At 39.2% G+C, this 15,160-nt stretch overlaps 1 protein-coding gene across 1 annotated transcript in view; it reads left to right on the top strand.

Annotated features, from left to right (window-relative positions):
- Positions 1-15,160, top strand: part of SLC9A9 (solute carrier family 9 member A9) — a 539,379-nt gene that overhangs the window by 168,968 nt on the left and 355,251 nt on the right. Inside the window, exon 6 of the mRNA XM_004419282.3 lies at positions 3,624-3,729. Coding sequence (XP_004419339.2) covers positions 3,624-3,729 — 106 coding nt within the window. The remainder of the gene's footprint in view (positions 1-3,623; positions 3,730-15,160) is intronic.

The raw sequence follows: 15,160 nt of genomic DNA on the forward strand, positions 1-15,160 counted from the left end.
GATTCTCTCCTGGGAAGGTGCCACCAAGTGTCTTGACATTGTGTGTAAGATTGAGCCCTGCCAGCGAGTTAATTAAATGAGTTTTTCAAAAGCTTCAAACTTAGCAGCAAGAGTGGGTGGCTAATTTCCTGACTCACCTATTCAACTCATTTGTGGTCCCAGCAAATACTCCCTCTTGTAGGACACACTGGCTTGCTTTATTTCAAAGCTGTCCCATTTCTTCACAGGGTAGATAGGAATGTGCAAAGTCATAGCTTTCTCTTTTGTGTGGGATACTGTTTATGAAGTGGAGTTCAGTTCTTCTTGCAAAAGGAATTGTGGGAATGTCAAAACAGTTTTGTACAAAACTGGATATTCAATTAAAAGCCTGTCCCTCCAAAGGCCCAAAGCTCTCCCTGGAAAGATGCAGAGTCTATCCCAGCACAAGGTGGACTCCGTAACTGGAAAAGTAGAGAAAGGAACCCAGGGCCTTACATCTCTATTCGTGAGCCTAGGAAACCTCCCTGGGAGTGCAGATGACTGCAAGTCCTCATCAGAGCTTGGAAATACAAATAAACAGCTACAGAGACTAAAGTCAACAATAGAGCTGCCAAGATATAATTTTCTAGTTTAAGTATAACTTTACTTTTATTCCACAAGATCCTAGCAAAAGGAAAATGCTGTCAATTAAAGCCCCCAATTGAAGCTTCTTTGTTTCAATTAGATGCAGGGTCTTGACTCCATCCAAGAAGGAGAAAAAGATTACCCAGCAGAAGTAATTGCTACCCACCTCCCACTACCACCTGCAAAGGCTAAGGGTTGTGGCAAATACTAGCTACACACTAGTAGAGAGTACATCTCTGCCATTTTGTCTGTCATGATTAAGCACCTTTTCAGCAGGAATAATAAAATTTATTCTATGCCTGCTAAAATGGGATCTGGCTAATTGTCATGCCAATTCATGACATTTTATTTCTGTTGTTTCTTCTGTCCCAAAGCTAGCTGTTGAGTTCAGTACTCCTTCCTCTAGGATAATTTTTAGTAAGTAAAAATCTATTTACAGAAATTCATGATGGAAATGGTTTCCAGCTGACTTATCCATGCTTAGAGTTAGATTTGGCAAATATACCATATGTGTATTTCATGCTTCCTTTTCTCCACTCACCCCTTAGCTCTAATTGTTCCCCAAGGATCTCTCATCAACTCTCTCCTCTTTCTATATACTTTGCCCAGGCAATTTCAGCCACTCTCATGGCTTTATGTTCCATCTGTATGCTTATAACCTCCAAATTCTTTCTTCTACCTTAACTCTGTATAGTTCCAGTCTTTTATTTCTAGCTTTCTTATTGAAATTTCCTCTTGAAATTCCACCTGGCTACTTAGGTCAACATGTCCAACACCAAACTTACTGTATTCCTCTGTCTACAAACTAATTTCCCTTATGCACTCCCGTCTACCAGTTGCCCAGGAATGAAACCCAGAGGCACTCCTTGCTGTCTGTCAAGCACCAAGACCCACCAATTCTCCGTCCCAAATATCTCGGGAGCGCTGTCTCCTCTGCTCTACCCACCCTGACATTACTTTTTATTCACTTACTCATTAAAGGTTTACTATATTCCGGCACTGTGCTAAGGGCTAGTGACACACAGGGAAGATGAGAACCAGTGAATAAGTAAAGTACAAAGCACTGTGGTCATGGACCTATCAGAACCCAGGCTGATAGATGTTGTGGGGGAGGAAGAAATTTTCCTGTACCATTCTAGGTTCTTCTGGCTGGTCTAAGAATTAAATTGACATGGGACAGGTTAACAGGAGAAAATCAAATATAATTTCCTATGTATGGGAACCCCACACATATAAGAGAGTCAGAGACCCCACATAAGTGAAAGCTTCAGAGACAAGAAGGTAAAATGAGGTATTTATGGCATCTTGAGCTAAGGAATAGGATAGGGGCCTGAGGCTTTAGGTGGAGAAGGGTAATTGATTAGGACTATAAGAAGAGCAGATGTTCAGTAATTAGAGGTTTGCTCTGCCGTACAGATAGGCATAAAAATTCATTTCTGGTAATAACTCTTATTATGAGCATGGCCCCCAATTTAACTTCTTTAAGGGAGAGGTAAAAGTTTCTCTTGAGCCCACAGGGTCTCGATCGCCTTTAGCTCAAAATATTCCACGTGCCAAAGTGCCATCTTGGAGAGGCCTGTTCTGAACCCCTTCAATGTGCAGGACAGAGCAGGATGGGCAGGAGTTGGGAGCCTGAATCTAGGACTCTTCTCGTCGGTACAACTCACCTCTTGCCAGAACATTTGGGAAAGCCTCCAGCGACATGTCCATCCTGCCCTCTGCTCTGCTGCCTGGGCTTTATTTCCAAAGTTGAAATCAGCTTGTGTCACTCTTCTAACAAACCCTCCCATGGCTCCCCATTGCAGAGGACGAGCGCCAAACTTCTGGACCCTACTTACAAGACCTTCCAGCTCAGCTTTTCTTCCCCATAGCACTCTCTTATACAACGTAGTTACCAGCCTCACGGTCCATAAAATAGGAAAAGAAAGAAGAGAAATGAAAATGCCCACTCTGCTTTAAAAATTTACTGTCAGTATCATCTTCAACTACCCTCTTTCCCCCTGTGGCAATCAACTCAATGGATCATTTTCCTAATGATTGCTCTTCACACTTTGCATAACTTTTCAAATATCAAGTCACCAAATAGTTTTGATGAAAACAGATAATCGATGTGTGAATATTTACTGTCTTGATGTACTCCCAGAGGCTCCATACAACAAGCTGCCAGACGCAAGTCCTTAGGTCCTGCTCTCAGGAACACTGAGTCCATCTTTATAGATGAGTGTGATCTCAGGGGAGAATGAGAGCAAGGTGCCAAACACCTCTCCCTTCACAGGAGTAGGCCACTGCAACAATTTTCATTCATTCACCCATTCATTCATTCACTTAGTCATTCACACATCAAACACTTACTGAGCATGTGCCAAGTACCCTGTGTTGCAAAGAGGGGCCCTATCCCCAGGGAGCTCACAGTCTCTATTGTGATAAGTTCCGTAATTTGATCCAAAGTTGGGATCAAAAATGAGTGAGCCGGGTCTCAGGGGGCTGGCGGGACACTTGAGAGGCTTTTAAAGGTTGAATAAAGTTTTTTTGTACCAAGAAGTGTGTGCATGTGTGTGTGTGTGTGTGCACACTTATGTATTTAAGGAATGGGGGGAATGATACTACGTGGATGAGAAAGAAATTGCTGACCTGGTAAAGTGAATCAAAATGCAAAAGTAATTGAAAAACTACACGATGTATTTGGGAAATTATGGCAAGTTCAATGTGGCTTGAGTGAGGCAGCAAAGGGTGGGCAGGGGGTGCCAAGCAAGAGGCTAGAGGGTAAACAGGGTGCAGATTATGGAAGACTTGTCCCAAGGAGCTCCAACTTCCTCTGTTAGCAGTGGGGAGCCCAGAGAAATCACTAAGCAGGGGAGTGAATGATCAGATTATTTTTTCAATAAAGGTCCGGTATGGGTATAGAGGATGGATTTGAGAAGATAAGCATTTAATGAATACCCTTTAGAAGTGACCACAACCAAGGACAAGTCCATGGCTGTGTCCCAGCTAACTCTGCATATTTGTGTGTTTCTTCCCAGTGACGGTGCTGGCCATTTTCCATGAACTGCACGTCGACCTCGACCTGTACACACTCTTGTTTGGGGAGAGTGTATTGAATGATGCAGTAGCCATAGTCCTCACATAGTAAGTACCAGTGCTTGGCTTATGTTTCCTTGACCATGTGAAATATGCTTCTACTCTGTGATAATTCCTAGTGGCTTTAATAGTATCTTTTCTCTTGTGTCATATAGATGCAGGCAATTTCTAGCTTTTAAGGAATTGTTACCACAGAAAGTCTACAATAATGGGTACAATTCATTAGGCACCTAATTTCTGACACTATTAATGAGTCTCATGTTTCCAGCCTATTACAAGATACTACCCAGAGGGTAACATTATTTTTTCTCAGTGCATATATTTAGCTGACTCATTTGGGGTTCCTAAAATGCACATAAATGGACTTTCTTCATTTCAAATCAATATCATTTAATTTTTTTCCTTATACAAGTCATTTTCCAGATAATAGACTAATAGGAACCATTGTATTTATAGTAAATTTGGCAAACTGAAGATAGAACTTGAGAGTCAGAATACTCTATTTCTCAGTGCAAATGTAATGTGTTATAGAACCCATACATCTTCAAGTCATCACGTAACAAGTGAACCTGATGGAGCTGCAGCTAAGAGCTAATGTAAATTTCCCTTTGTCCTGGAAGAATTTTCTTTTTGAGATGAGAACTAGTGCTGCTTCCTCACCTCCCATTTAGACACTTACCATTTATATTTAATAAATGCCACTTTGGTGGTTTTCACTGTGTCAGAGGTCTCTTCTTGCTTTTAGATTAAGACCAACATTTTGGGCAACTGTCAAACACCCCAAAGGAAAGTAGCTATCTGAAAATTAAATGTGACAACGGGATTCTATTCAAGGTGTTAATTACTTCAAATGCATTTGAAAATGTACTGCGAAGGAACAAAGGGTTTTTAAAAGTCAGATCTCGCAGAGGGGAGTAGGAAACAAGAGCAGCACTCCTCTTTCCTGCCGGCTGACATTTCTTTAGGCTACCCCCCTCAAGTTGCCACTGAATTCAACAACTTTCAAGCAAGAGTCTCCAAAGAAACTTACATTTCACCTGTCCACCAAGAAGTGCCTTTCCTACATTAAAGGAAAATATCGGTGAGTGCAAGCTCAGAGCAAAAGCCACGGCAGATTCACAGATCTTAAAGGATGCTTTTAAAGAAACACCGAGAACAATTAATGAGGACATCAGGACTCTCTGTCCAAGAAATACTAGCATTAAAGGAACATTTGGAGTAAAAATTTTTAAAAATCTGCTGAGTCCCTCGTTTTCACTTCCTGAGCTGCCAAGTTGTAAAAGGCCAAGCAAATCAAAACCACTAGAGTGCAAATGAGCTTGGGAAAGAATCACAGCTACAGCCAAGGGAAGGTTTGGCCTTTCCACTGTCACCACTACCATTCACAGTAGCTTTTCATTAAAAATGTAGACTCCAAGGATGAGTGTTGATGCTGTTGAGCACAAGCCCGGGGGCATATGAAACAGTCTATTTAGTACCCCTTCAGGTCAATATGCGGTTCTTACTGGCAGTGCCTCTCCCACCCCACTACCCATGCGCTGCGTGTCTGAATAAATGTATTTCCCACCGTGGTGAGATCGCTTGCCATTCCAGCTGAATTCTTGTGCTTCCCAGCTTTGGCAATTCAGGTATCGTGCAGAGTGACCCCAATGAGTTCCGCCTTTAAAACAAAGGTAATCCTAAATTAGGAATTCTTGACAGGAAACTTCCACACATTCGAATCTGCAGGCTCTTTCTTCCGCCTGGTGCATTTGGACCCCACTAGCCCTTTCCGTGAGCTCTACTGAGTGGTTTGTACCTGCCCTGTCCTGGGTCTGGACTATTGGTCCACGGGCTGTCTGTTGCTGACCGCTTCCTCCACCTTGCACAACTTGCCACATGTTGTACTCTTCACTTTTCTCACTTGCTTCTTAAATGCAGTTTACAGCACATAAGAAAATCTCTTTTTATACATCTACGTACACATACATATTCCGTCTCCTTTTAACGCCCCAACGCACACTCTTCTCTTCCAACTATCTTCTAGTTCCCTTAGAAAAGCCCTATTTAAAAGTTTTCCATGACTTTTAGACCAGAAGTTCAAACATTTGTCTCTCCATATGTCTCTCCTTTTGTCTCTCCGTTTTTCTCTCCCATAGGAGCCCCTAGTGCCCTGACACAACTCTGCGGGTGACTTCATGCCTTCACACACACGAAGTTCCCTCCCCCTCAGCTTCTGTTTCTGCCTAATCAAGTCTTTTACCCCTTACCCCAGTCTCTGCCTTTGGGAACCAATAGTCCCTATGCTAAGCCCCCACCCACTCCTGCACGTGCCTCCATCAATTCCCTTCCAGAAGGGCAGTGCAACCTTGGGTTCACGCATAGGTTTGCCTTCCTAGGTAGTAACTTTTTGTAGATAGTCTATGTACTTGAAAGGCATATTAAAAGAACAAATGAAAACCTCTTTTGTTTTTCCTCTTCTTAGTTCAACCTGTGTGTGGTTTTGAAGTTTAAGAATAGTGGTAGAGCTCTTCTTGAACCATGGAAAAGAAAAGTTATACATTTTGATGTGAAATCAAGTATAATAAATGACCAAAATCATCACCCTTTGCAGTGCTTCCAGAACCCCTTTGGAATGGCCACACACTTTCATTTACCTTCCCATCTTCCACCAGCAAACCTCCTTGTTTAAGAACCACCCTCTTCAGTTTTATTATTTTTTAAATTTTAATTGTTAGTGTGAGAATACTATGCCCTAGTATTTTCATTCAAATGTCCAGTAATTTAGCCACATTTTAGATTAAATCAGCTTTTCCATGCTAGTCGAAGAAGCAGATGACTAATTATAATACTGTTTCTTAGGTTAAATGTGTTCTGAACCTCAGACAACTAACACATAATTGAATTTGATGACCACAACTCTTGTACACAGCAGTAGGTGGTGGATGGTGTCCCTATGGCTTAAAGTGATCCAGAATTGTTCCTCTTAAAATAAAAGTAACTGTATTTAACAGAAAAGTTTGCAATTACCTTGTCTCTGACCCATACTATTGTTTCAAGTATATAGGGAATGTCGTGTCCAAACATGTATGCGTACTGGTTCCTGAGTGAATGAATTCCACATGACGGATTTGCATTTCTAAAGATTGTTTAATAGGCTATGGAGGAAGGCAAAAGATATACTGAAGAGGTCTTGAAGGATGTGTGTTTTTGAATCCTAAACAAAGGCATTACTTTTAGAGGCAGCACGGTAGAGTAGAAAGACCCCAAGGTTTAAGTCAAGAGAGCCGGTGTCAGGATTGCCAGGAATTAACTGTACAATTGTTATAGTTGTCAGGAAACCACCCCAAACTGGAGTAAACAGAAAGGAATCTGTGTTGGTGTTGGCGGATGTAACTGAAAGCGGGAGTAGAAATGGCTCAGGAAAGGATCCAGTGAAATGAGCAGGACTCTTGCTTTCCTCATTCAGCTTCCTCAGGGTTAGCTCCCTCGCCTGGTCACAAGACGGCTGCCAGCATCTGCCAGGGCTATAACTTTCTTCAGGAAAATAGAGCAAGAAGCTTTGTCGCATTATTCCCAGCCTGAGTCTTAGTCCACCTGACAGATTCTGATGCCATTCCAGACCCACTTGTGGCCAGGGAGATATACCGCACTTATTGGCTCAGGTCTAAGTCACATGCTTCACGAGTTCAAGGCTGTAATCAGTTTCACTTGGAAACACATGAACTAAGCCTGGCGAAAGATGGGTTTATTGCTCAGACTAATATTGCCACAAAAAAGGAAAATTGGATGCTGGACAGAAACAAAATAAAACCTAGAAGACCAGGACAGTGACTTTATATGGCCATAGACTCTCCATGCTTGTTTCCTTACCTACAAAATGTAATAGTTGTTCTACATACATTACAAAATTATTCTGAACAATAAATAAAGCAATATGGTGGGAAAGGCTCTATAATCTATACAATCTATGTAATCTATGCTACATTAATATATATATACTTATTATAATTTATATAATCATTTATATCAATATATTTCATTCCACTTACACAGAACTCTCTGGTTTCATTAAAATGACTAAAGATTGACCTGCTTCTAATGAAGCATTCCTTCATAAATATGGCATTTTATGATCCAAGGAAAATAGAGAATAACCATTTTTCCGTGTGACTTCCCCTATTAGGAATGAACCACTTAGTTAAGGCATACTGTCTAAAGTTGATAAATCAAGAAATAGAGATTGAAGTATATTACTTAATGTTATAAAGGTACTCACAACCAAAATTGGTATTACTCATGGAAGTTAAGTGGAGGAGGGGAGAGGGAAAGAAAGGGATATGTTAACTAAAATGCCACATCTCTCATAGTAAGAAATCCATATATACTCTGTGGAGTTCATAAATCAAGAAATGGAGTTATGTGCATATTATTTAGAGTCATAGGGCAACCATCAGAAGAAACAAAAACATAAATGCTTAAAAAGAGATACTTTTGCTATGTAGGACCATGATTTATACAAAGGGGGAAAAGATAATTTAGCTCTTTATTTTGTATCCTTTTATACTGTCTGAATGTTTGTATGTGTTTTAATTATATTTATTTAAAATATTCTTCTTCAGGTGGTCAAGATATCAAAAGCAGAAACTATAAAAGAAAAGCCAATTTATTTAATGGCAATAGAGTCAAGCAATCTTAGCAGGCAAAAACCACTACAGATAAAATTAAATGATGAAGGATAAGCCAAGGAACGCAGTTTCAACACACATGTTCATAGGTTAATGGTCTATATAATATGAATGATGACTGTTAATCTGTTTAATATAGCAAATGTACTAGTTATGTTACCTTAGGTAAGTTACTTAACCTGTGTGTGCCTCAGATGCCTCGTTTGAAAAATAAGGATGGTATTAGCACTTACCTCGTTGGGTGGGAGTCAACATAAAACACCTAGAACAAGGCCTGGCTTCTAACACTCAGAAATGTTAGAAATCAGCTGCTGCTATTACCCTGATATCAAAGACCAATAAGGAGAAAGGAAGCATAATGGAAAAATGGGCAAAGTATATATGTTGGTCATAAACAAGAGAAGAAATATAAATGGCCAATAGCTCTACTAAGTAAGATCAGCTTCACTAATAATGAAATGAAACAAAGTCAACAATGGAGTATCAATTTTTACTCAGCAAGTCTTCAAATCTTCAGAACTCAAGAGAGAACAATCATGCTGGGGTAAGTCAGGGTCTGGGGAGATGGGACCTCCTACATTACTGGTGAAAGAGAAAAGTTATAAAACGTTTACAAGGTCAATTTGGCAATATTTACTAACAGTCATTGGAATCTGTGAATCCTTTGATCCATCTATTTCATTTCTAGAAATTTATCCTAAGAAGTAATTAAGAGCATGTGCAACAATTTCTCCATGGAGATGAGTGCATTAATTTGAGTAAGAAGTTGTACATAAGTTACTAGCTGGTTGGGCAAATTATAATATATTAATGTCATGTAATTTCATGTGGTCATTTGGAAAATAATACAGAAATAATATATTGATGTGAAGAGATATTCGCAATATATTTTTAAAGAAAATAAGAAAATTTTAAAATGGTAGATACAAGATCTATTTTTGTTAAAAAATCACAGCCAAATTCGTGTGTGTATATGTGTGTGCATGTGTATGTGCGTAGAATTATAACATGTTATAAATATAATTTATATATATATAATCAAAGCGTTAGGTGGCATCATAGGTGATTTTTATTTTCTTCTTTTGGCATATATATGTATATTTGTTGAAATAGATTAAATTACTTATGGTCAACTCTGGTCCAAAGAATCCCCCATTAACATACTTGATAATTGGCAATCTTCATTAAGTGCAGATTCTACGTAGATTTAAGTCTGAAATTTTTTTTTATCCCTGAAAGAGCAGAAAGAGGTTGTTGCATGTTCTCAGCCACTTATCTGCACAACAGAAATATTGTTGGTATTGTACTGAAACATCTACTTGTGAAATAATTCCACAGCATGCAAATGCCTCCAGATTTTCTTAGAGATAAAATAGGAACCTCATTAAATAGCTGGCTCTTGGATGACAATAAATACATACTTTATTCCCTGTTAAGCAAATGCTTATAAAGAAATTCAATGTAGATCATTAAAAGAGAAGGAGAAATGGAGCACCAATTTTCTCTTTTTAAATAAGAGTGTTATGCTGCTTAGAGGTTCTTACTAGAAAACGCCATTTAAAGTGTGATATCAGTGAATGCTTGGTGCTTAAAGTGAGTGATATTTTGAAAGACCACATTTCTTATAGCCCATGCATCTGATGGGAAATTTAACATGGAAATTAATGGGATGGCTGTAAGACTCAAAGAACCATGTGCCTAAGAGGAACCTTGAGATATCATCCAGCCATTTAACAAAAAGGTACTGAGGACCTATATGTGCCAGACATTATGCTGAGCATTGGTGATATAGATTGGATGGGTACAGTCACCCACTCTTGCCCTCAACAACTCCTCACTGCAGTAGGCAAACAATAGCTATAAGAGGATTTAATATGTGCAACGAAACCTTGCTCTAAAAATCATCCCAGAAAATAGCTGTGTAGGGATTGGTTATAAACACATATCACTAAGGAAATTCTATGATTTCTCTTGGTACTGTCATCTCTACATAGACTGTAAGCTCCTTGAAGGCAAGTTATACTTTTCTCCATCCCCCCATAACACACAGCTAATTATTTGGAAGCTTCTCAAATAGTTAATGAGTGAGTTCATATACCCTTTCAAATACAGGTGGGAACATTTTACTACTCCTCTTATTAAAATCTATTGCAGAGGATGGATATTTAATATTCTTCATACTGCTTCTTCCAAATATTTGGAAAGCCTTATTAGTTAGGCTTATTATCTCTACTTCTTCTCCCATTTGACCCATAGTTGTAAACACGGAGGTGATAAGAAGGTGTCTCCTTTTGATGAGAATAAACTGAAACTTTTCACAACCACAGAGTATAATATTCCTCATGAATCTGCTTAACTTAAAAACAAATTTCTTATCTTGACACATCTTTCTGCAGGTAATTCACTTTGATATTTGCCTTGGAAACTGATAATCAGCATGAAACGCATTTATTTTGATGCCTGTCTGGATACTGCTGTGATACATAATTAAAAAAAAAAAAAAGTTATGGCCCTTTTTGCTTAAGGACTCCTTGTCCTGGCAGTCAATTCCATGCCAACTTCATTTTTGGACACCAGGTGGCATTACCTAGCAGGAATGGGAAGGCACCCTGGCATCTCTAAGGAGCATCTGGGAGGCAGCGCTCAGCTGACCTCCAGCTTTAAGGCAGAATGCCCAGTGTTTGCTGCCCACACCCCCGCCTGCTGCTGCGGCCCTGTTTGTTTTTTCTCGTTCCTGATCCCTGGTTCCCGTTTCCTTGCTATGACTGGCATCCCTCCTACCCTAGCTCTTAATGTCCCTGTTCAGATTACTGGGAATTGACCTTGGCTTTATCCTGTGACTCTGTCCCTTGTCTCTTAGATTAGATCTGACATTCACTCACTGCTTCTCCGGAACTCAGCCCATGACTTAGAACTTGCTATGCTCCACGTCAGGCCATGCATGACAAACTGACCCACCCAAAATAAATAAATAAAAGAAACTCATGTTGATGGTTTCCTATCTCAATTCCATTGTACTTTAATTTACTGGTGTACAAGTCAGATGTAAGTGACAGAAACCCAATTCAAATTAGGGTAAGCAAAAGGAATTCATTGGCCTATTTAACAGGGGTTGGTCTGACCCTGGGCATGCCAGGACTCAGGATTCAAACATGGTTGTCTATTCTTCCTGGGCCCTGATTCCCTCTGAGTGCTAGCCTCATTCTTTCCTAGTACAGATAGATGACTTACTCTACGAAGCAGGAGAGGGTGACTAATGGCTTCTTTGGGCTTATATTGTTCTAACTCAAAATAACACTTAATTCTCCTAATATTTGCATATCAACCATAGAGAAGTACTCCTATTGGCTCTGCTTGTATCAGAAGATCACCTATCGGCCAATCACATAGTACTCCAAGGGAATTAAATGTGATGATTGGCCACATCTGAATCATATCCCCATCCCTGTGGCCAGTGGCATGGAATCTCTTATTAGCAGAAAGAGACTGAAGGACAAGTAGAATGGGCATCTCAGAACAACCACCACCTATTTCACAATAGTGGAATGTTCAGAACATGGTGGATTGAAATGAGGCAGATAGGCCCTCTGCCATTACAAACTCAAAGAAATGCTTTATTTAAAAATCTTTTCTAAATGTAGAATTGATTTTGAGAAGAGAAAAGGAAATTCTCTATGTGTGAGAAACAATAGAGAAATCATGGCAAGAATGGGAAGCTACCACTGTCAGTGGCCACATGATTTTGTGTAGGGGATACACCCAGAGGTTTTGGAGCTGTAGTCCCATTTCCATGTGAAAATCAGAGCCCTGTCTGTAAGCTCACTCATCGTAACAGAACTTAAACAAAGCTCTTTGAATAAAGGAGTCTCCAAGTGCTCCCTCAGGCACACAGACTGTCTATCAGCCTCAAGAAAGGGTGAGGAAACTTGCCATCTCTCTAGAATTGGAACCAAAATCCCTGGCCTAGGCAGTTGTGATATAGGATTTACAAGCCAATAAATTAAGATAAAAAGTTTTAAGGACTATTGAAACACCTGCCCCAGGCTTATTTCCCTTTCCTTATTTCCAAATATGCCAAACTGCTCTGAAGTGATATTTTCTCAATCTAGGCACATGGAAATCCCATAGAAAAAAAACAACCCTTTCTGAAAATGAGTTCACCACAAAAATTTACTGGCCACAAAAAGAAATAATTCCACTATGAAGAAAAGCCAGGAGATAAACAAAACAAAAGTAAATCAGAATAATATGCACCCTAAGAAACTAAATAAAAATTACAGAAATTTGAGATAAATTATAAAATGAGCATATTAAAAATGACTAAAGAGAAATGTAAGAGTAGGAAAAAGTTAGGAAAGAATAGGAAAATAGGAAACAAAAGAAGATTTCAAAATGAAAAATGCAGATATTGACATTAAAAACTAAGTGGGTAAGATAAATGCCATATTAAATCCAGCTAGTGAACCAGAAGATAAAGGTGGCAAATGATCAAGAATACAGAACAGATTAAAAAAATATGAAAGGCTGGTTAAGAGACATGGAGGATAGCATGAAAAAAATTCAGAATACATCAATAAAAATTTTAAAAGGAGAAATTAAACAGAATTGATCTGTGGCAATATTTGAAGAGATAATGGATGATAATTTTCCAGAATTGAAGAGAAAAATTGAAACATCATATTATGTCCAGAGCTGGATAAATTAAAACTAATCTATAGCCAAATACATTGTAGTGAAACATGAGATCATCAAGGACAAAGTGGAAATCTTAAAAGCAATCAGAGAGGAAATATGGATTACCTAAAATGGAAAACAATTTGGATGGCAGTAGTTTTCTCGTTAGCCATAATAGCTGCCAGAGGACAGGGGAATAATATGTAAAGTATTAAGGGAAAATAACCTACAACCAAGGTTCTAAACTCAACTAAAATACCATTCAAGGGAAAGAATGAAATAAAGACATTTTCAGATAGAGTTTACCACTCATAGATAATCAATGATAGAAATAGGAAACTGAACTCGCAAAGAAGTGGGAGTCAAGAAGTCGTGAGCAAAGAAATTGAAGAAACAGTCATAATTCTAGTAAGGAATGACTGTGACAATAATAATGATGATGATTAATGGGAGGGGTAAAATAAGGTAAACCAAGCACTCTGTTATCCACTACAATATTCAAAGATGGTGGACACTGAATGATAGCGGAGGGAGAGATGATGATGTGTAGAGAAAGTGGAGACAGCAAAAGAGCTGTTTATGAAAGCAAGCCAATTTTCACTCGGGTAGCTGTGTTCATCAAAATGTTTCTCAGAATGGTGCAAAAGAGTCTGACAACAGGTAATCCTTTTCAATTTGGTTTAAAAATGCTGAAATTAATTTATACCTGCTATGAAACTCTAGACAGTCTCTAATAATTTCAAACTGTGTAAAGGATTCCTATACATTAGGAAGCTGGTAAAGCATCTTCTCTGGGATCTTCCATCTTTCTCCGCAAGATTTTACGTTCTTTCTTGTATTCTAGTTGTCTCTACCTGTGGAACTCATCATGTTCTCTATGGAGGCTGTCCTTCATCTTTCTCATTGTCTTTCTAATTTCTCTTACTCTCTATTTTGACTAACTTGTTCTCATATTGTGAAATTTATGATCCACACTGGGAATCCATCTGTTCAGTTCTTTCCAAGTCCTGGGAAGAGGTTACCTCCATGGGTGGAAAGCGGGGGACTTTTTCTGCCACACCAGTTGTTGGTATGCTGTGTGATGGAGATTCTTTAAAAATTGTCCTTTATGTCCCCAAGTGATTTTGAGCTGATGTTCTAGGCAACAAACCAGTTTTGAGACAGACTTGGAAGAGGTAGTTCTGTCTTCTGATATACATTGTCACTAAGTCATAGTAGCTTCTTATTCGTTTTAGCCCCTGATTGCAATTTTGTGTCTCTACAGTGGAGGGCCTGATGATGTTCCCTAGTCTGGGCCCAGGATGACCAGCTATGAAGTAAGTGAGTGACTTGTGCTAAGCAATGTATGCATGAGGCAGAGGTGGACACCAGGGTACTGTTGTAATAAACACCAAGAAATTACTGACCCAAGGACCAGAATATCCATGCTAGCATGATCAGCTCATCTTCTTTCTATAGTCAAGCTACTTAGGAAGCTGAATCATAATCAGCATCCACTTTATTAATTCACCACAGGAAATTACTATCACCAGCATTTCAAGTTCCCAAAAGATCACATGATAAAAGCAGCCTTTCCTGTAGGCAGACCTGTATATAAAAGCAAATAATATGCAGAGAGTTGTATGGTGAGCATGGGGACAGATGAAGGGTAGATTGATGAATCAGATGTTTATCTGCATTCTTCACACAAAAGGTATTTTTTTTCCAATTTGACTTGAAATTTTGAAGTGGTTGGCAACCACCCCCTGAACACATACCAACATTTAGGATAATTTAAAACTACTCAAAGTTTGTTAGGATAACTAAATCTTGCTCTCTTCCTACTACCCAAACCTGGTCACTCGCAGTATTTGATTCTGTGATTCTTCTTGATTCTTCCATGACTAATCAATTCTTCTGATTGATACATTATACTTTTGTCACTATACATGAGTACCATTTGTCTCTATCTAACGTCCTCTAATATCTGGTGGGGGAATTGACAGTGATTCCCTCTCTTGCTCTATGTTGTGACTGGTGGCATATGTTCACAAGACAGTGGCCTGGTGACAAGAGTTAGCTCGTAACTAGGTACGAGGGCCACCTATGAGAAGCCATCTATGAAAAGAACAGATCACAACTTTGGCCTCATGTGAAGT

This window comes from Ceratotherium simum, chromosome 5 (assembly GCF_057802395.1).
Source record: "Ceratotherium simum simum isolate JZ-2026a chromosome 5, ASM5780239v1, whole genome shotgun sequence".
In the NCBI taxonomy this organism is placed as follows: domain Eukaryota; kingdom Metazoa; phylum Chordata; class Mammalia; order Perissodactyla; family Rhinocerotidae; genus Ceratotherium; species Ceratotherium simum.